The following is a 19983-nucleotide window of genomic DNA, read 5'->3' as shown; positions in this document are numbered from 1 at the left end:
CCAGGACATGGAGACTGAACGAACAAAGGCATTGTCAGGGCACTGTCACACCCAGAGCCTGTCTCAGATGTGAGTGTCAGAGTGCGGCATGGGAAAGTCCTCAAATGTTGTAGCCTGCTGATGGTTCTAGAACGTCTCACCTGCTGCTTTCTCCAGACGAGGGCGCAATGCATATGGACTTTTTAAATGCAAAAGTCCCAAATCAGAACTCATCATTGCCATCCCCACCTCCTCGCCACCATCATCGGATATTTTGGCCAATGGACCAAATGGCACCATCTCAGCCCCTCCACCCTCTGCTTCTGAAAGGTCCTGGCAACTGGGCTGCAATCTCTTTGCTCCATGCCCTCCTTTACATCTCTATTGCTCTCTTCCTTTAGGCCCTTGCCCCCTTTCATGGGGGTGGGTGTGTTTTCAGAGCCTGCAAGGACATTTTCCTTTCCAATCCATCTTCCCCATAAACATCAGACTGTTTATTCTAAAACACAAATGCAATCAGTTTGCTCTCATTGTCTCAGAGTAAAGTGAGGCCTTACACAGCTCTTTATGGACTGACCCTCACCTCTTCTGCTCTTCTCCAGCCTCAGAGCCACCAATGACCTCCATGTTAATTAATCCCATACTTTATTCTCAGTCCTTAATTTACTTGACTATAGCAGTTCTAGGCTCAGGTGATCACCCCTATTCCTTTTATTCCTTAACATTTTATTTATAAAATATCCAAACTTATAAAAAACTTATAGACTAGGACAATGAATACCCTATACTTTTGCTTAGACTCACCAATTGCTAATACTTGCCACAGGGGCTCTCTCTCACACACATGCATTTTTTTCTGAACCATTTAAAGAAAACTGTAGGTATTGTGATCCTTCATTCCTAATTTCTTCAGCCTGCATCACCTTAGAGAATCTTCAATACAGTTAACAAATCTTAGGAAAGTAACGTTAATCCAATATCACCAATAATATCATCAAACAGTTCAAATGTAAACATTTCCAATTGTCCCTAAGATGTCTTTTTATCGGGTTTTTTTTTTTTTTTTTTTACCCCCAATCCCAGCATACAATCAGAGATCATTTATTGATTGTGAAGTCTTTGTCCATTTTTCTTTTTACATGGGCAGGCACTGGGAATTGAACCTGGGTCTCCACCATGGCAGGCTAGAATTCTGCTACTGAGCCACAAGTTGCCCTGCCCTCTTTAGTCCATTTTGATTTAGAAGTCCTCCATGCCTTTCTTTTTTCTCATGATATTGCCGTTTTGAACAGTCTAGCCTAAAGTTGCCTTGTAGAATGTCTTACCTTCTGGATTTGTTTTGTTTCCTCATGAATATATTCTGATTACATTTTTGGCAAGAATATCACAGAAGGGTATGTATGTCACATTGCATCACATCAGAGGCCCATGGTGTCATGTTGTCTCATCTTTGGAGATGTTAAGTTTGATCTTTTGGTTAAGATTGTGACAACCAGATCTCTCCATTGTAAAGGGCTGTCTTTACTTTGTAATCTGTAGGGTGATGAGTGAGACCATGAAAATGTTCTGCTCACCTAGTGCTTTCCACATTCACTGATAAATCTTGGACGAGTTAGTCATTACATTGGGGCATCTCACCTTTTTTGATAACTTTCCTTCCAGGGCCTGCCTTGCCTGTTGTCCTTCCTTGCCTCTGGCTGTTCCTTCTCGGTCTCTTTGTGGTTCCTCCTTGACCTCTCAATGTTGGAGGACTCCGGGGTCCAATCCTCAGATATTTTTCATCCTGTTTCATGATTTAAATATCATCTGAAAGCTGAGACCTCCCAGACTTCTTCCCTAGTCCACACCTGTCTCCCAAACTCCACACTCAGGTATCCAACTACCTCCTTGACATCTCTGCTTGTATGTCTCAAAGGCATCTCAAATGTATCAAGTCCCAAACTGCCCCTTTTGATTTCCCTTCATCCCCCTCCCCTCCCGGTTTGCTCTACCATCTTGGTATGACAACTCCATCCTTCCAGTTGCTCAGGCCAAAAGTTTGGAGTTACACCTGACTTTTTATACTCTCCACGTCCAATCTATCCAAATGTGCTTTGATGCCACCTTCAAAATAGATCCAGGTGCTGCTCTTCACTGTCTCCGAAATTCCTGTGAGGGCCTACTGCCTGGTCTACCTCCTTCTGCCCTTCTCTCTCCTTCGTTCTCAATACAGAAGCCAGAGCAGTCTTTGCAATTGGGGTCAGTTCGTGTCTTTCACCTGCTCATGGCTCCTCCCCTCACTTGGAATAGAAGCTCAGGTCCTATCCTCAACCCATTAGGCCCTGTGTCATCTGCCCACCATCGCTCCCCTGGCTTCGTTTACCTCCGCTTTCCCTCTTGCTCATTCCACTCCAGCCACCCTGACTTTCCTTCTGTTTCCAGATCACATGAGGCACCTTCCTGCCTCACAGCCTTTGTACCTGCTGTACCTGCTGCCTGGAATGTTCTTCCCTTAGCCATCCCCTGGGCTTTCCCTCACTTCCTGTAGGTCTTGGCTCACATATCACTTTCTCAGTGGGGCCTTCCCTGACCACCCATCTACCCTTGGCTGTTCTTATCCCCTTGCCCTGCTTTATTGTTCTCCACAGCATTTACCATCTTCTGAGGACTCTACATTTACTTGTTTACTATTCGTGTCCCCTCAAAAAGTAAGCAGCACCAGTGTAGAAACTTTGTTTTCTTTACTGCTTAGTCCCCAGAACTTAAATTAGTGGGGGCACACAGCAGCCATTCATTGAAAACTTGTTGAATAAGTGAATTGAATGAGTGAATTTCCAGCACCTTAGCACCAACTGTGAATTCTCTGGGCTCTAAAGTACTGACAGTCTCTAGTCTCTACTGGCCACTTGTAGCTATTGCAGGGAGATAGGGGGTGGGGGTGGCAGGCAAGGCATGCCTGGGAATGGGTTTCAGGGTTCAGCCTGCAGCCATGAGATGGAACACTCGGATCCAACGTTGACATGTATCTGGTGAGTCTATGCACATGTGTATTTGTGTACTTTCACGTGTCTATGAGAGTTTGTACTGGTGTAGTCATGTATAAGGGCTAGTGATCCTTTTGTGTTTTCCTCCTTGTAGGAAACCTCCTACAAGATGATTTATTTATAGGGCTGCAGAACCTCTGTGCATCCATGAAGGCCTCTGCTTTCAGCCATTACATCTTGAGGCCTTAGCCCACCTGTATTTTGGAGCTGAGGAGCAATTCAAAGCCTGGGGCAGCAGAGCCTGGGTTACTCTTTTCTCTGGCTGGGGCGATGCTGAGGCAGGTCTCTTTGCCCTTGGAAGCATTCAAGTTCAAATGACCACTTAAGCAGAAGCAGAGTAAGGACAGGAGACTGAGAAAATACTCATGGTGTTTGCATTTAATGTTTCCTCTGTCTGGAAAACCCTTCTTCCAGTCTTCTCAAGACTGACTTCTTATTATTCAGATTTCGGCTCAAGTGTCACCCCCCTGAGAGAGGCCTTCCCACAACACTCCGCAGCCGCCAGAGGCTGTGCAGATTCTGCCTCACAAAGGAAAAGGGGTAAGTGGGGCCTGAATATCAGCCCATGTTCTGCTCGTCGAGGATTTCATTGGAGAAAATCTGTACAGGGCTAGCAAAGGACTTAGACCCTGTATCTAAGTTAGCGTCCCACCTTCCCCATCCAGGCATTCTCTCTCGTATTGTCTGCTATTATCTTTATGGCGAGTCAGTACCATGTGAAATTATGTATTTGACATATTTGAAATGATGGCATTCATCTACTTTCTACCTGTCTTCTTCCACCAGAATGTAAACCTCAAGGAAATAAGTACTGTATCTGTTTTGTTCCCACACTCCTGACCCCCAGAGTCTAACATATAGTAGATGCACAATAAACATTTACTAAATGAGTGCATTGTCTCTCTTTGTTTTGGGGAGATGTGCATACTTACTTGCCCTGTATTTCAGTAATGAAGGGCTCTTAGATCAGCTAGTTTGCATTGGAGGAAATTGAGGGTGTTAAAAGTGAATGAATTCATTCATGGACATTGCACTGGTTGGTGGCAAAGCCAGGTCTCTAACCCATGGCTACTAGGGGAGGGTACTGGCTACTATCAGCCTTGACCAGCCCTTCCCCTGGCCCTGGACATTCTGGGGCAATGCCCAGGTGAAACTGACATCTGCTCTGCCTCTGGCTCACAGCAGGGAAGAGAGCTGGGGCTTCTCTGAGCGAAGTGTGAAGAGACTCTGAATTAATACTGGTTAAATCTTGCTAGAAGCCGTGTGTGCACATTATTATTATTGCCCCCCGTATATTCTAAAATAATTCCTGTAAATAATTATAAAAATAAATCTCAATGACAAATTTTTTATTTTATTTTATTTCCAGGAACACATTTATTCATCATAATCTCTTCAGGGGTAGGACAAATTGGAGCATCGGGTAGTGAATACAATTTGCAAATAGGCAATATAAGTAGAGAGAAAATTAATATGTATTCCTCAGCGCTCTAAAAGGAGAGGAAGAACATTAATAGCCATTTCCTTGCAGATATAACTTTGAAAATGTTATTTCTGATCCATCAGCACGGGGCTCCATAGAAGGAAAATGGTTACAACGTGACAAGAAACGATTAGATGTGAAATGGCATCTCTCAGGGTCTCCTGCCCAGTTTCCTCATCCTGTGTTCCCTGTGATGCTGCTGGAGGAATCCCATTTTCTTTTCTTCAGAAGATATGAGTTCTGATCTGGGCTCAGCTGCTCGTCTGCTGAGTGACCTTTGCCAAGTTCCTTCTACCCTCCAGGCCTCAGTTTCCCCAATTAGAAGTTGGAGTAGATTGCTAGGGCAGTAATGTTTGGAGGTTCACACGTCCAAATTACCTGGGGGGTTACTTGCAGAAACCAGATGCTAGGGTACCACCTACTGAATCAGAATCTTGGGGAATAAGGCCCCCCAAATCCCTGTGTGGATGCTATCAGCCCCATCAGCATAGATCTGTGATAACCTAATCAGAGTTTGCCACTTTCCATATATTTTAATTGAGGGTGGCCCTTCTCCAACCTCCATGTGGTAGGACCTCTCCAAGTAGAGTTGGGATCCTAGGAAAATGATCAAGGTTCAGTCACTGTCCTCTCTTTCATTGGAAAATATAATGTTGGGTAGGTTTTTCTGACCATTTGTTCCCCTTTTCTCCAGAAAGCCCAGTAAGAGACCCTCTCCCCCAAGTCAAAGATAATGTGCTTCTTGAGTCCAGCTAGGAGTATCTGGCAAGCTGCAGGCAAGAAAAGATGTGTTTCTTATTGTTGTTTTCAGGATTTGTTAAAGTAATGCTAAAATATCAGTAGATAGCAGTTTCAGTTTTTTCCTACCTCTTCCATGCCGATCTCCTCCCTTCAATTGTAAAAGAAGTATTTGCTTGTTGCAAAGATCACAGAATATGGACTGAAAAGTGGAACCCTCTTTCCCATTTGCACTTTTTCTAAACCAACCCCTTACCCTACTCCCTGCCAATTTTTGCACTTTAATAGAGAAACAACAGCAAAACCTTTCAAAACCCAAAGGGAAGGGATATCAGAAGCATTGAGGATTAATAATAGCAATACAATAATTATAATAGTAAATGATAGTAAGCTAACATTTATGGAATACATATTCATGCCAGACATTATGCTGGTATTTAATATACATTTTAAAAAAAATTAATTGGTCCCAATTGGGAGATGGAAGAGGTGTTTTGGAGCATGGATGAGTCTCAACCCCTCTCACACAACCCCTCTCACACAAGTCTCAACCCCTGGCCCATTATCCTCTGGAGCTAGGCTGGCGGTAGCCACTTTTGTCTGCCTTTCCTGTCTAAGAAAGAGGAAGTGGGCCCAGGCCACAGACAGACATGACCCTCTGCCCTCCTCAGTCCCTTTCACCTTGGACTTCCTAGAAGGCCTCCAGCTATCCCCGAAGAGGGCCTATGGAAGCAGGCCCAAATCTACTCAAAGGTGAAACTGGAACATCCCCATCCCCATCCTCAGCAGGAGTTAGAGGTCATGTCTCCCATGCCCCTGCCTCCGTGCATAGACTGCCCTGCGGACACTATCCAGTGACACCATTCCGGAGCCACTCACTACTGCTCCCTCCTCAAAGGGACCCTGAAACTGGTCCTCTTTCCTTTACCTCCTAAATTCCCTTCTTCGGGCTCTTTTCGGCAACAAAGAGCATTTCTTATGCAGGAATCCATTTCTTTTCTTTTTAAAATTGAAATCTGAATGTGGTGAGTCTGAACTGGGGGCAGGGAGGGGTGGGCTTGATTCATTACAGCAACCATCCTAAATTGCCTGAAAGAAATGAGGCCAGGCTGAGGAGACCTACAGCTGAGGGTAGGTAGGGGTGCTAATAAAACTTTCTAACTGGTCCTGTCTTTCTCTCTGAGGCTGCTTGTAGGGTTGTAAGATTTAAGGAATCAGTTCCTGTTTCTTTGGTTCTGGCCGACCCCAGAATCAACTCGCTTGATTGGAAATAAACAGGATCTTCCTTTTTGTCCCCAGGAATGTGCTAGAGGAAGGACTCTAAGGGAAAGGGCCTCTTCTGCCAAAGAATAATAATAACAACAACCATGACAGTAGGAATAAAATATTGCCCTCTTCATCAAGGGCGAGGAAACCCCTCATTCTCTAAGTGTCCCTGTTAGAGCTCCAAAACCTGTAGGCCTGGGATTTCTAGCCCAGGCCTCATTTGTTCTTTCTGTCCTGTGGCCCTCATGGGCGGTACCTCTACAAATTGGGCTATATGCCTCAATTTTATGTTCAGGATATAGCATCACAATTGTAGTCTGAGCATAAGTCTGATCATCTCTCCTGGAATGCTGTCTTCGATATCTATATCCCAAGCACCCTGCACAGTACTTGGTACTTAGAAGCTGGAGCAGAGAAGCTGTGGAATGAAAAACGGGGTGGGGGTGTCCTGCAGCTCATTCCCTATTGGTCAAAAGCTGAAGGGAGTAAGGACAAGTGAATCCAGTCTCTTTCTGGTAGAGCCCTCATGCAACTACACATCTACGTGCAAGAAATCACTACTCTGCTAAAGAACTTTCAATAACTCCCCATTGCCATCTGGTCACGATTCAACACTAAAGCCCAGCTAAATCTGAGCTATCCAGAATTTCTCTTTTTGTGATTACCCAACATGATTCCTCCCTCGCAGTCAAATGGCCTTCCCCATGTGCTCACGAGTGGAGACAAGAGTGGATGGGGAGGGATTCCAGACAAAACTAACAGCTCACATAAAGCCAAGCCACCCTGGTAAGAGAGGAGGCTGGGGAGGTAAGGATAGGTAGGATTACAAAAGGTCCTGAGGGACATACGGAGATTTTGGACTGTATTATTAGTTGATGAGAAGTCACCAAAAGATTTTAGATAGGGTTAAACTGGGCTTTTAGCGTGATTGCCCTTTGGCTGTGTGGAGGAGGGAGCAGTAGTGAGTGGCTCCAGAATGGTGTCACTGGATAGTGTCCGCAGGGCAGTCTATGCACGGAGGCAGGGGCATGGGAGACATGACCTCTAACTCCTGCTGAGGATGGGGATGGGGATGTTCCAGTTTCACCTTTGAGTAGATTTGGGCCTGCTTCCATAGGCCCTCTTCGGGGATAGCTGGAGGCCTTCTAGGAAGTCCAAGGTGAAAGGGACTGAGGAGGGCAGAGGGTCATGTCTGTCCGTGGCCTGGGCCCACTTCCTCTTTCTTAGACAGGAAAGGCAGACAAAAGTGGCTACCGCCAGCCTAGCTCCAGAAGACAATGGGCCAGAGAGGGATGTCTAGCAAAGAAAGGAGGGAGGAGTGGGAGGAGCTGGTCGGCAGGGCCAGCAAGGCTTGGAAGGCTCCTTTGATCCCCCTTATCTCTGGAGGGCAAGCTTTCTTTTTTGGCCTGTAGGACCTTTTGTTGCAGCATTTCCTGGAACCCCCCAAAGTAAACACCGCCGAGTCTGTGCTCTTACAGCTGCACTCTGCTGTGTCCGCTCCTCCCAGCAGAGAGAGGGGCAGGCAGGTCGACACTGAGATCAACGCTGACATAAGGGCCCCTAACAACGTGTCAGGGCCAGGACAGTCTGAGAGAGGACGAGGACAACCATGACATGCTTGAACATCAGCTGCACACAGGGGCTTCTCAGTGCTGTGTAGACATAGGGGACAATGGAAACCAAAGCCCTGGGAACACCCTTGCAATAGAGGCAGAGAAGCTACAATTCTCTATCAATACAGCCTTACCAAGTTGAAGTATCTGCAGGAGTGTGAATTGTGGAATCTGGCATGCCAGGGCTCAGTTTTCCCATCTCTATTTGAGTGGTACCTATACCCATTGATGTGAAGGGGGCACAATGGAGAGGCCAGATGAGGCAGAGCTGGTTCCTAAGTGCAATGGAGAGTGGACCGTAATGTGACAAGGAATCTTTGTTTAGTAGTGTAGCTTTGTTTATCCTGGGCATGGAAGCCAGAAAGGCAGGAAGAGGCAAGGAGAATGTTTTGACCCTTCCACAAAGAGACAGGCATGAGATTGGCATTTCTGGAGTTACCTGCTCACTGGGCCTGATTTCAGCCAGGCAGGAGGGGGAATTTGGTGGGGGTGGGGGTGGGTGGGGGTGGGTAGGGGGATGGGGTGAGGGTGACTCCACTGATGACCTCGAGTCTCACAAATACCTTTTTCCTATGAGGAGGGGGAGAATAAGAGAAGCCTGGATTTGGGGGACATCACTCAATTCTCCCTCCACAGGGTTTATTATTGTCAACCCCTGGAGGCCGTGTAGAGAGAAAGCGGGTGTTATTAAATGAGCTAGCCCTTTATTTATAGGGAACTTCACCCACATCCCATGGAAACCTCGTCTCACCACTTGTCCTTTCAACCTTCTGACTTGGCCCCTCTACACGAAAACTGGGGAGAGGGGAGTTCCGGCCGAGAGGCCCTTCCTCTCTGCAGTTGAGGAGAGTTATGTAATCTGGATTGTGAAATGCAGGAAAGACCAGACGCTAGCCTCTGGTCAACGGCTCACATGGCACGACCCTGACGGGAAGACACTCTTCGCCCCATTTCCCGCCCAGACTAACGGAATACAGCTTTGGATATGGACTTTGGGGAAGGCGGGGGGGCAGCTGTGCCTTTCCTAGAAACGCCCCATGGGGCGATGTGGGACGCAAGGGGGACCCGGGGAAGTCCAGAGGTCACACCATTCCCCGACCCCCGCAACCCCCCGGGCGCCACTTGCTGCAGCGCGCGGTGCGGTTTTCCGCGGCTCACGTGCGTCGGGGCCCGCTTAGGGCGGCGCGGGGCGCGCAGCTGAGCTGAGTTCCCGGCGCCCTGTCCGTGCCTCGGGCTTCCGCCAGGTCAGCTGACCGCCCCGTGCGGAACTGCGCGCCCCGGCCGCGCTCCCTGCCGCCGCCGCGCGCTCCGAGCCCAGAGCCGAGCCCCGCGCCGCGCGCCCGCCCCGTCCCGCCCAGCCCGCCATGGCCGGGTTCAGGGTCACTGGAACTCAAGTAAGTCCGCGGGAGGGGCCGCCGCGACGAGGGGCGCCCCGCAGTGAAACTGCTGGGGGTTCCCGGAGACGGGTGAGGGGCCCCTCTGAGACGGACAGGGCGCCGGCCACCTCCGGGGGCGGCGTGGGCACGTGGTGAGCCTGTCAGGTGCCCAGGCCTGCCCGGGGGTGGCGAGGACAGACCCCGGGGCGGGCGGTCCCCGGCGGTTTGGGGGGAGACCCCCATTCCCTCCCCTCCCTCTGCCCCTGGCGCCTGGGTTTCTCCGTCGGGCACAGGGGGCACAGCGCCCACGGCCCGCAGCACTTGTAAGGGCCCCCCAGAAAGTTTTCATTTTTGTTTTTATAATGGAAGGGAGAAAATACTTTAGGTCAAAAGAAATGTTTTAATATGTAATAATAATATATTTGACTTCATACAACTTCGTGCAGTCGTAAAATACACTATTTAATATTGTGTGGGTCACACGAAGGCAACAGTGCCTTGAGCCACCAAAGTCATAATGGAAGTCATGATGTGTCGTCGCCGGCCCTGGGTGGGGGTCCCGGCCGCTGACCAGAGCCCCTTACCCGAGGTGGGTGGAAGGCCATGGGCCGCCACAGTTCATGTCGGCACCTGACTTCTTGAACAGGTGTCTGTGGGGCGTGGCAGAGCTGCAGGTTCAATCCTGGCTGCCAGACACCAGCCTCACCTGCCATCGGCCCTGCGGTGCAGCCACTGGTGTGTGTCGATTGCCCGAGGGCGAGGGCGGACCCAGCCAGGGGCCAGGAGCCTTTAACCTCTTCTCTGCCGTGATTGAGCCAGCCCTCTTACTTTCCACCTCTCCCTGCACACCCTGAAGAAATAGTTCTGAGTTTTTGAAGCTCTGCCCTTATATTGCCTAAAGCGCAATTCCATTTTTAGATTACTTTGGGTTAAAAGGAATGCATCCCCCTCCTCAAGAGTTGGGGGTTTTACAACTCTTAACAGGTGAATTGAGGGCAGACTGTGCTTCCCGTTAGGCTGACCACTGCCTGCTTCTTTTTCCTGGAGTCCTGCCATTTTTTCAGTCACATATTTATTGAGTATATACTATGTATCAGGCAATATACAGGGTGTTGTTGGAAATGAGCCCTTCTGTTTTCTCTCCGTAGGCCCCCTTTAACGGAGCTTTGTTCCCTGTGATGCTGGCTGTCCTTGAACTCAGCCTGGGAGGGAAGAGGAGAGGGTTGAGCCAGGGAGGTACCCACCTGGGTGGGGCGGGGTGGTTGTGGGGTTGTGGTGGTGGTGCCCTTAAAGGTGATAGGCTTTAGTTAGCCGGCCGGGGAAAAGTGGCTTCTAAGAGTTAACCCCGGCTGCCCAAGGAGGGGTCCTTTCTCCACAGGCCCCAGGTCTCTGCATTTTCTGACCCAGTATTCTCTGGGTACTGCATCTTTCAAGTTCGCGGAGGAGTTGATGGTGGAGCTGAGGACGTTCCTGTACCTCCTTTTCCTTTGCTTATCCCCCATTTCCCAAACTCGATCTCCCCCCACCCCAATGCTGCTCTTTGTCCGTGGGCTTTTTTTGGGGGGGGGGGGAGGGTAACTATCCCTCAAGTGTGGGGAGAGGTCTTTGGGTCCTCTAGGACCGTTTTAAGCAGGTGGAGCTGCCTGGGAGTAGCTGAAAGAGTGGGTTAGGAAAATGCCCCTGGGGTGTTAGTACTCCATTTCTTAAGCCTCCTGGGCCAGAAGATTGAGTACCCAGCCAGGGGTTGGGGTATTTAGTAGCATTCTGCTCTGTGCAGTTTCTCCAGACAGCTCTTAACCAGAGGCAGCCTAGGATGTGTGCAGCATGGTCTTCACGAACTTCGGGAGGTCCGTCTTTAAGTGGAAAAAAGCATCTTTCAAACCCCCAGTGTTGATACTGTTTTTATTACAATACTTAAATACGCAAACATAAAACCAGATATAACATTTTCATATGTAGACATTTATAAAACCTAAATAAAAGCAAAGCACCAATAAAATAAAATGAACAATTTAATGAGTTGGATGATGTTTTGTTGAAACTAGGTCACTGCTTTCAACTTGAATGTAGGCTGACTGCCTATTGCCTGGTTTTTAGGGGTTCTATGGGCCTGGACTCCCGCAGGCGTGGTGACGTTGCAGTCCTCGCATCACTCTTCTCTGTACAGTCTCCTCTTCCAGCATGGGTCTCACTTCATCTGGCCGTCTCTTGACTTACAGGCATCATATATACTCAGCATTAACTCCTTTTCCCTTTTCTCCATTAGTGGATGACAATCAAAGTAGTGGCATCAATATGATTATATGTGATTGTCCCAGCAAGGCAAACATGTAATTGGGGCACTGAAATCTTGTGCCCAAGAGACATACAAATAGCAGATTCCTTCCACAGAGATATTGGTCTGATTCAACAACTATTTACTAAGCACCCACTAGGTGACTGGGAAAGTGCTGCGTGCTTTCAATACGTTATCTCATCTCCTTCCTACACTATAGGTAAAATCAGGGAAAATAATATTTTCTGACTCATGGAACTATTTCATGAAGCTTAAAGAGGATAACATATGTAATGGGCTTTTGGCACATGGGAAACATTTGATAATTGCTGGTTGTTACGTTATTTTTAACACCGTTTGAAGCAGCAAATATTAACCTAGTTTATAGAAGAGGAAATAGAGACTCCTAAGAGGTTGTGACTCATCTGAGCTAACACAACTAGTTATGTAGCAGCACAGGAACTGAAGCTGGCACTCAGGGTTGGCTCTACTCTGACAGAGCTGCTGCAAGTTTTGCAAATTTAAAATCAAGACTGTCCTCACCGCCACCCCTCAGTCTGACTACTGACGAGGCCATCATTCCCCCAAATACTCTGGGATCCAGATGCTCCCAACTACAGAGAGAGACCCCCAGTCTTCTGCAGTTCAGTAATTTTTTGTAGCTTCTGCTCGGGGGGCATTTTTACAACATTGCATTACTTCAGAAAAAGAAATAAAAAGGAAAAAGAAAAAACTCATACATTCTATACTCCTTACCCCTCCCTCTCATTTTGACCACTAGTATTGCAATCTACCCAATTTTTTTTAACTCCATATCCCCCCATTACTTGTTTATTTATTGTCCTTATTTTTTTGCTCATCTGTCCACACCCTGGATAAAGGGAGCATCAGATTCAAGGTTTTCACAATCACGTGGTCACATTGTAAAAGCTATCTCGTTATACAAATATCTTCAAAGATCAAGGCTATTGGAACACAACTCAACAGTTTCAGGTACTTCCCTCCAGCCACTCCAGTGCACCATAACCTAAAAAGGAATATGTATATAACATGTAAGAATAAGCTCCGGGATAACCTCTCAACTCTGAAATCTCTCAGCCACTGAAACTTTATTTTATCTTATTTCTCCCTTCTCCCTTTTGGTCAAGAAGACTTTCTCAATCCTGGCTCATCCTTCCTCCCCTACATTCATGCCTCCCTCTCAGGTGCTTGTCTCTTAGGTTTCTTTAATTTGATATATTTCCACTTACCTGGTAATTGCGTCCTGTTCTGTTATGATTCTGCACAGGGAGGAAGTATTGAGGTACAAATTATAAAAGGTAGGAAAATTAAAATTACAAAATTTGGTTCCTCCATTCAGTCTGAATCAAGATAATTGACAACACGCAGTGACTTCTGGTTCTCCCATATGCCCTTGCTTTTGTGCCATTTAAAACCTGTTAACCTCGACGTCCATTTCCTATTTGCTGAAGAAGCAAACTGCTTTTGGTCTGGCTTTCCTGGCCTCGTCACTTATGTTAGGTGGTCCTGTAACATCCTGAGGGGTAATGCCTCCTACTCAGAAGCACTTCCTTTTTTTTTCTTTTTAAAATTGCGAAATACAACATATATACAAAAAAAAAAAATGCAACAGTTTTCCAAGTACACTCCAACAGGCAGCACAGAACAGATTTCGTAGTTTGGTATAGGTTACATCCCACAGTTTCAGGTTTTTCCTTCTAGCTGCCCCAAAACACTGGAAGCTAAAAGAAATATCAGTACAGTGATTTAGGAGTCATACTCATTTGTTAAATCCTATCTTTCTGTTATAACTGCTTCTTCTCCTTTGATCCTTCTCCTACTCTATAAGGATCTTTGGGCTCTGCCCTTTCTAACTTTTTCATGTTGAAAAGGGGTGTCAGTAAAGTAGGATAGGGTCATGGAATTAGTTGATGTTCTTGGAGAGACTGGCCCCTTTGGGTTTCAGGACTTATCTAGCCTACAAACCCTCTGGAGGTTATGGGTTTCGGGGGAAAAAACTTAGTGCATGAAACTTTTGTAGAGTCTCAGTTAGAGCCCTAGGTGTTCTTTAGGTTTAATAGGCATGATGTTGGCTGGGATTTGGCGAACTGTAGCAATTAGCAATGTCTAGCTGAAGCTTGCATAAGAGTAGCCTCCAGAGTAGCCTCTTGACTCTATTTGAACTCTCTTAACCACGGCTATTATGTTTTGTTACCTTTCTTTTCCCCCTTTTGGTATGGATTGTCAATCCCATGGTGTCAGGGCCAAGCTCATCTCTGGGAGTCATGTCCCACATTGCTAGGGAGACTTTCACCCTGGATGTCATGTCCCACATAGAGGGGAGGGTAATGGTTTTTGTTGCTGAGTTGGGCTTAGAGAGAGAGAGCGAGAGAGTGAGAGTGAGAGAGAGCGAGAGCGAGAGAGCGAGAGCGAGAGCGAGAGAGAGAGAGAGAGAGAGAGAGAGAGAGAGAGAGAGAGAGAGACAGACAGAGACAGAGACAGAGACCTCATCTCAGTAACTAAAGAGGTTTCCTGGAAACAACTCTTAGGCATAGTTACAGGTGGTTTGAGGTTCAGAAGCACTTGTGAAACAAGTTTCTCTTCTAGTTGTCCTAGGTATATACCCAAGAGGGTTGATTTGAGTTTCTTGCTGGGACTGTTTTCTGTTTTTAAACTTTTTCCAGCTAATTTAATTCCTTCAACCTGATCTGCTTAATCTACATTTAAAAACCTACAGTTTGCCACAGAAGTGGTCCCAGCAAGCAGATTACTCAGCAACTTGATTCCCTTTCTCAACCTTGGAGCCTTGGTCTTCATTTCTGTGAAATGGGGATGAGCTGTGGTTCTTTTAGTTTCCGGGATGTTGGTGTTGTTAGGAGCATTTAGTAAAACAAGCTGATGGCTGTCTGGTCAGACAGGTTGTGAGTGATCCTAATGCTTCATGGCGATAGCTCTCCTTGATACTGCTGTTTCCTCTGAAGAGAAATCTTAGGGAAGAAAAAGAGGAATAGATAAGACATCCTTCTCTCTCCCCAGGCTCTGACACTATTCTTAGGCCTTCACACGGTGTCATGAGGTAATATGGACCCTCTCAATTAGAAAGACTCATTGTGAATATGATGATAGTTGTGCCATTGGGATCTGTGGATGGAGAAAACCTGTATCCATGTGTGGGCTCAGAAGATCTGCATGACCCCAGGACTTGGATGAGGTTCCATCACTAAGAAGCTGTATTATGCTGGGCAGGTCTTTGGGGTACCACTTTCCTTGTATTAAACATGATGGGTTTTGACAAACTGGGTGCCTAGTAGATTTAGTGCCTGGTGCATCTGTAGGGAGAGACCTCAGTTTCTAGACCTAAAGCCCAGCTTCCCAGCTCTGTCACCGAGGCCTTGGATGATGATGATATGTACAAGATGGTGGTGCATGTAGGGACAAAAGGGATGGTTAATTCTGGTAGGGACCATGGGCATGTGTGTGTGTGGGTCAATGTGAATTTAAAACACTGAGGAAACTACTGACTAGGTGGACATGCTGAGGGAAATTGAAATCTCCAGATTAATTTGGGCCTTAGTCCCTGAAATGACTGGGACCTTATATCCTCGGTCTCTCCCTGGTCTATGACTTCCATCTCCAATTGGAGGAACTTATTATGCAAGGAGCGATGAAGAAAGATGGGTCCCATATGGAAAGGGGAGAGGTTTCTAGATTGAACCCAATATCCATTAATTTTTACCTGTATATCCCTGAGTAAAAATTATTTTATTGGAGTCAGCTATTTTTCTCCCCCTTTCTCCCAACTTTCTTCCTCCTGGAATGAAGTTACTGAAGGGGAGTAACTGGATGGAGAGTGAATACAGGACATTATATTATCAGTTGTGTGTCCCCTTTGAATAGGAGAAAATTGAGAGATGGCTTGAAAAGTTGAGGGTGTTAGGGTGCAATGTGGTTTGTGTTAGTTGAATCAAATGAAAGTGCTATTCTTATAATTCTAAAACAGTTGAATGTTGGTAATTTCATACATTTTAACCTCATATCTGAGTTTGCGAGATGGCTACCTGTTCTCGTTCCTTATTATGAAACTTATCACCCCTTTAGGGAATCTCTCATTCACTTCAAGGGGTCCTTGTCTATATGTGTAAAAGAATGGAAATTTGTAGGGGATAGAATCAACGCTAGAGCCATGTGACAGGCCTGAATTTTCTGCCGGGGGAGTGGAAGGGAGGTCCTTTATTGTGAATTGTGGCCCATTGAGTTTGCTTTATGGGTTTTGGAATTAATTGCCAATTCAGCCTGCAGAGTTATAAAATGGGTTTCAAAACTCCAAAACTGGGTGGTTAGGGTAGTGATACTGCCCACTGATAAGCTCACAGAAGTTCTGGAGTCAGATTTCAGTTCAGCCTTTTAATATTTGGGCTCAGAGTGGGTAGTTAAGAGCAGTAATAACAGTGCAGGACGCCTAAGGAAAAAGTTCTGCAAGCAGATTGGAGTTGATTGCAAAAAGATCCCTGGAAGAGGAGGTCTTGAAAGCTCTGGCCACATACTGTGGCCTTCTTACCTTCTGAACTGGTCAGTTCTGATGTGGCGGGCAGTTTATATATAGTGGTAATAGGATGGAACTGGCAGTTCTGGGCAGGTTTTCCTGGCTGACCCTATTTATTCTAGCACCCTGCAGGCTGAGTGCTGGTAAGTGCATCTGCTATGTCTTTCACGAGGTAATGTGAATAACAGGGCATTGGGGGGGTGGGGTGGGGGCAGTGGAGGAGAGGGAGAGGGAGAACCAGAGGGGCAGCTGGAGGAAAGGCCCCTGAGTGGGAGGTTGATTGCTGGTATGTATCAGCTGCTTTGACAGGAGGCTGGAGGGGCTGGACACCTGAATCCTGTCGATTTCAGTCCAATTTGCCATTGTGCCAGGGATTCGTCTCCATCATGCTAACTGTCCCAGGAAAGAATTGCTGATGGTGAGTCCCTGAAGCCCCCAAAGCTGATTTGATCAGGAAGACAGCCACAGATGTGGCCTTTTGTTGTGTGAGGATCCTGCACTCAGGTAGCAGAAGCAATCATTGACCAGTGTCTCAGGGCTGTGAGCAGCTGGGTGATTTCCGTGGGCCACATTGTTTCTGTTCCATTTAATTTCCAGGTGTCCTACATAGGCCAGGACTGCAGAGAAATTCCAGAGAGCCTCGGGAGGGACTGTGGACATTTTGCAAAGAGGCTCGATCTCAGCTTTAACCTTCTGAGGTATGTAACCTTCACGCGACATGGGCCAGGCCTGGGAGGCCCAGTGCCCCCTGATACTTGAGGGCCCCGCAGATAAAGTCAGTGTTCCAGCACTGCATAGGGTGTCCTTTCATTCAACTCTGGGCTTTGAGACACGTGGCCTTACACTCAAAAGGTTTGACTCTGCTTCAAATTACTCCTGGCCTTTTTTGTGCAGCTGAAGAAGCAGGGAGCACATGAGGTCATCCGCTTCTTGTGAGTTTCTACGAGAGAGATGGCCGTCATATTTTTACTCTGTTTTTTGCCTTTCTCACTTGTGCCGATGATGCAGACAAATCAGAATCCTCTTGAGAAAGGAATGAGCTGGAGCCCGGAGGAGTGCTTTGGGGGCGTTTAGGTATGCTCTTTTGGATATCCCCATCTCCTAAATCATTTGCCAAGTTGCAGGTAGGATGTGTGTGTGTGCACGTGTGTTTTCTTTCTTTGCCTTTTAATGAATTGGAACCTTAAATATCTATGATGATGATTTCTCCCAGATGATGTTTCAAAGGAATTCAAATATTGTTGGCATGGGGTAGGAGGGAGGGAAAGTCTCTAACAACTGTTCCAATCTTGGCAAAAAGTAAGTATGATCTTATATACTGTTCTGATGGAGAGCAGAGACAGTTGTTCATTTCTTCCCAAAGGGCTATGAAATGTGACTGGTGATTGGTTTGTGGATTTAGTGGTTTGAGGTAGGGGGCACTTGGAAAGCAGGTATCAGTAGATATGTGAGCAGGGGCCAGGGTGGTACCCTTTCCCCTCATGAGCTTGTTCCAGGGGGAGCTTTTTCCCTAAGTGCATTCTTTAGGGACTGCCTTGGGCCAGGAGAGATGAGGGACCCAAAGCTTATACCAGGACTCAGCACCCTCCTGCTTCTAGGTCTTGGAGTCTTTTCTTTCTCGACCTCTGAGTCAGGACATTGAGAAATTAGAAGAAAATGAGCAAGGTGCACGGGTGGCTCAGTGGTAGAATACCCGCCTGCCATGCGGGAGACCTGGGCTCGATTCCCAACCCTTGCACTCCATCCCCCACCCCCCCATCCCTCTCCCCAAATAAAAGAAAATGAGCAACTCGGGACATTAAGGCACCAGAGGGCAGAGGGGTATGTAAGTTTAAGCGAAGCTACTAGAGCTTCTCAGGCTGGCGTCCAGGGGTACCCGGCCAGGCTGAGATGAGTTTTCTCCAAGGAGCAGGAGTCCAGCGGGCTTGGCAGGAGCTGAGTGTGTCCTCTCCCTGACACCCAGAGGCTTTGTGTGCCCCTGGGGAGATGTGGAAACGAGAGGACGACAAATACATAAACGCTGACTCTAAAGACTCTAAAGAAATTAAGGATGGTGTTCTGTTCAAACACCCAAGGAGAAGACAGAGGATGCAGCCTAGCTGAAGTGTGCTTGACCCACACGCCTTAAATAGCAATCCACTCTTCACTCGGGCAAAGGGTTCCTTTGTGTGGCCCTGGAAACAGTCCCTCTGAGTGGCCGCAGCCTCCAGAGGCCTGGGCTGTTTAGTTTGGGGCCGTGGTGTCCTTGGGAGCCCGGATGTGGGTTTGAGGAGGGCTGGCCCCTGGGAGGGAGTATGTCAGCGGGTACAGGGCATGGGACTGGGCTGTCAGGTCTGAAGAAACAGAGCTGCCTTTGTAATACTAGGGGCCCTGCCTCCCGTGGGCAGAAAAGAGGCTGGACATGAGGAGGTGTATCTGTGTGGTGGGGGTAGGAGGAGAGAAGAGGCTTTTGGCTCTGAAAGGCTGGATCTGTAAGGATTCATCATTGGAAATGATAGGTCGTGGATGAAGGGAAATTTAGCGAGTGTGGGTCAGTAAGATGGATTCTGAGAGAGAGCAGTTAAGGTTTCTGTTTTCCTTTGTTGAGAGAAGGCACGTTTCTGTAGTTCTGGGCTTGAGGAGCTGTTGCGTCTGGGCAGCAGCGTGCTGCCGTCCGAGGGGTCGTGGGTCAGGGTGCGGGCTGCGTGTGGGGCCCAGGCGGGGCTGGGTCGGGGGTGGCCGCGGAGGGAGAGACCCAGGGTTCAGGAGGAGTTTACCTTGTGACTTGGTGAAGCTGGTGGGGGTCTGAACCAGAGAGAGAACAGCAATCCTCACTTCACTTGGGTGTGTTTGGGATTGGATCATCTTGGAGCTTCTTTATTTTACCACCTGGGGGCCTGAGGGAAGGCTGCACTCTATCTCTTGAGTATTAAAGGAAAATAAGAGCTTACTCAGGGACTTCTCTGTCTTTGTTCTCAGCTAGATCAAAATCAAAGATGCGTTCGATTCTTAGCTAATTCCTCTTTTAAAAGGGGATGGGGTGGGGTGCGAGGGTAGTCCAGTGGTAGAATTGTCACCTGTCAGGCGGCAGACCTGGGCGCGATTGCTGCTCTGTACGCTTCCCAAAAAACACACAAACAAGCAAAACAAACAAACAAACAAAACATTCGACAAAATGGTGCTGCCATAATGGGGCTACTCACATGGAAAAATAATGAAACGTGACCCCACCATACAGCATACAAATAAAAGGGGGGAGGGGGTGGGGAGAGGGGAAGAGAAAGGAAGGTAATAAATTTACCTTCCAATTAAGTGGGTACTTAATAGATGACCCGAGCTCTCTAAGCTTTGGGGATCACTGGTTTAAAATTCACATCCAAATGAAATGCCTCGAGCCCTCATCCCACCACACACTGTAGGAAGTTTCCTTGCCCCATCCTTCACTATTTCCATGGGATTGTGGGGCGCAGCCTTGGGTCAGTTTCCTGAGCTTGGATTTACGGCAGCTGCCTGCTGCAACCATCTCCCTGGGCTCTGCTATGGCTTTTTTTTGGCAGCCTGCTGCTCCCAGTCTAGGTACCCTCTTCTTCCTTCATGTCTCTGAAGCCTAGCATAAGGTTACAACACGTTACAGATGTTTACTGGTGGTTCAAGGTGTACTGGTGGGTGATAGGAATGGTAATTGTAGCATTATTCCTAGAAATCATT

General features: G+C 47.4%; 1 protein-coding gene across 18 annotated transcripts in view; it reads left to right on the top strand.

Moving 5' to 3' along the window:
* Positions 1 to 19983, top strand: part of LRMDA (leucine rich melanocyte differentiation associated) — a 1434085-nt gene that overhangs the window by 197601 nt on the left and 1216501 nt on the right. For 14 of the 18 annotated variants that reach the window (XR_013161455.1, XM_077124815.1, XM_077124812.1 and 11 more), the window contains one exon: positions 16894 to 16994. Coding sequence is in view for 15 of the 18 variants with exons in the window: in XM_077124815.1 (XP_076980930.1) it covers positions 16894 to 16994 (101 nt within the window). In the remaining 3 variants the exon portion in view is untranslated. Of the gene's footprint in view, positions 1 to 9412; positions 9497 to 16695; positions 16715 to 16890; positions 16995 to 19983 lie in introns of those variants that run through there. The other 4 variants (XM_077124816.1, XM_077124818.1, XM_077124827.1 and 1 more) reach the window with 4 other exon arrangements.

Source organism: Tamandua tetradactyla, chromosome 13, assembly GCF_023851605.1.
Source record: "Tamandua tetradactyla isolate mTamTet1 chromosome 13, mTamTet1.pri, whole genome shotgun sequence".
In the NCBI taxonomy this organism is placed as follows: Eukaryota; Metazoa; Chordata; class Mammalia; order Pilosa; family Myrmecophagidae; genus Tamandua; species Tamandua tetradactyla.
This window is presented reverse-complemented; position numbering and strand designations above follow the sequence as displayed.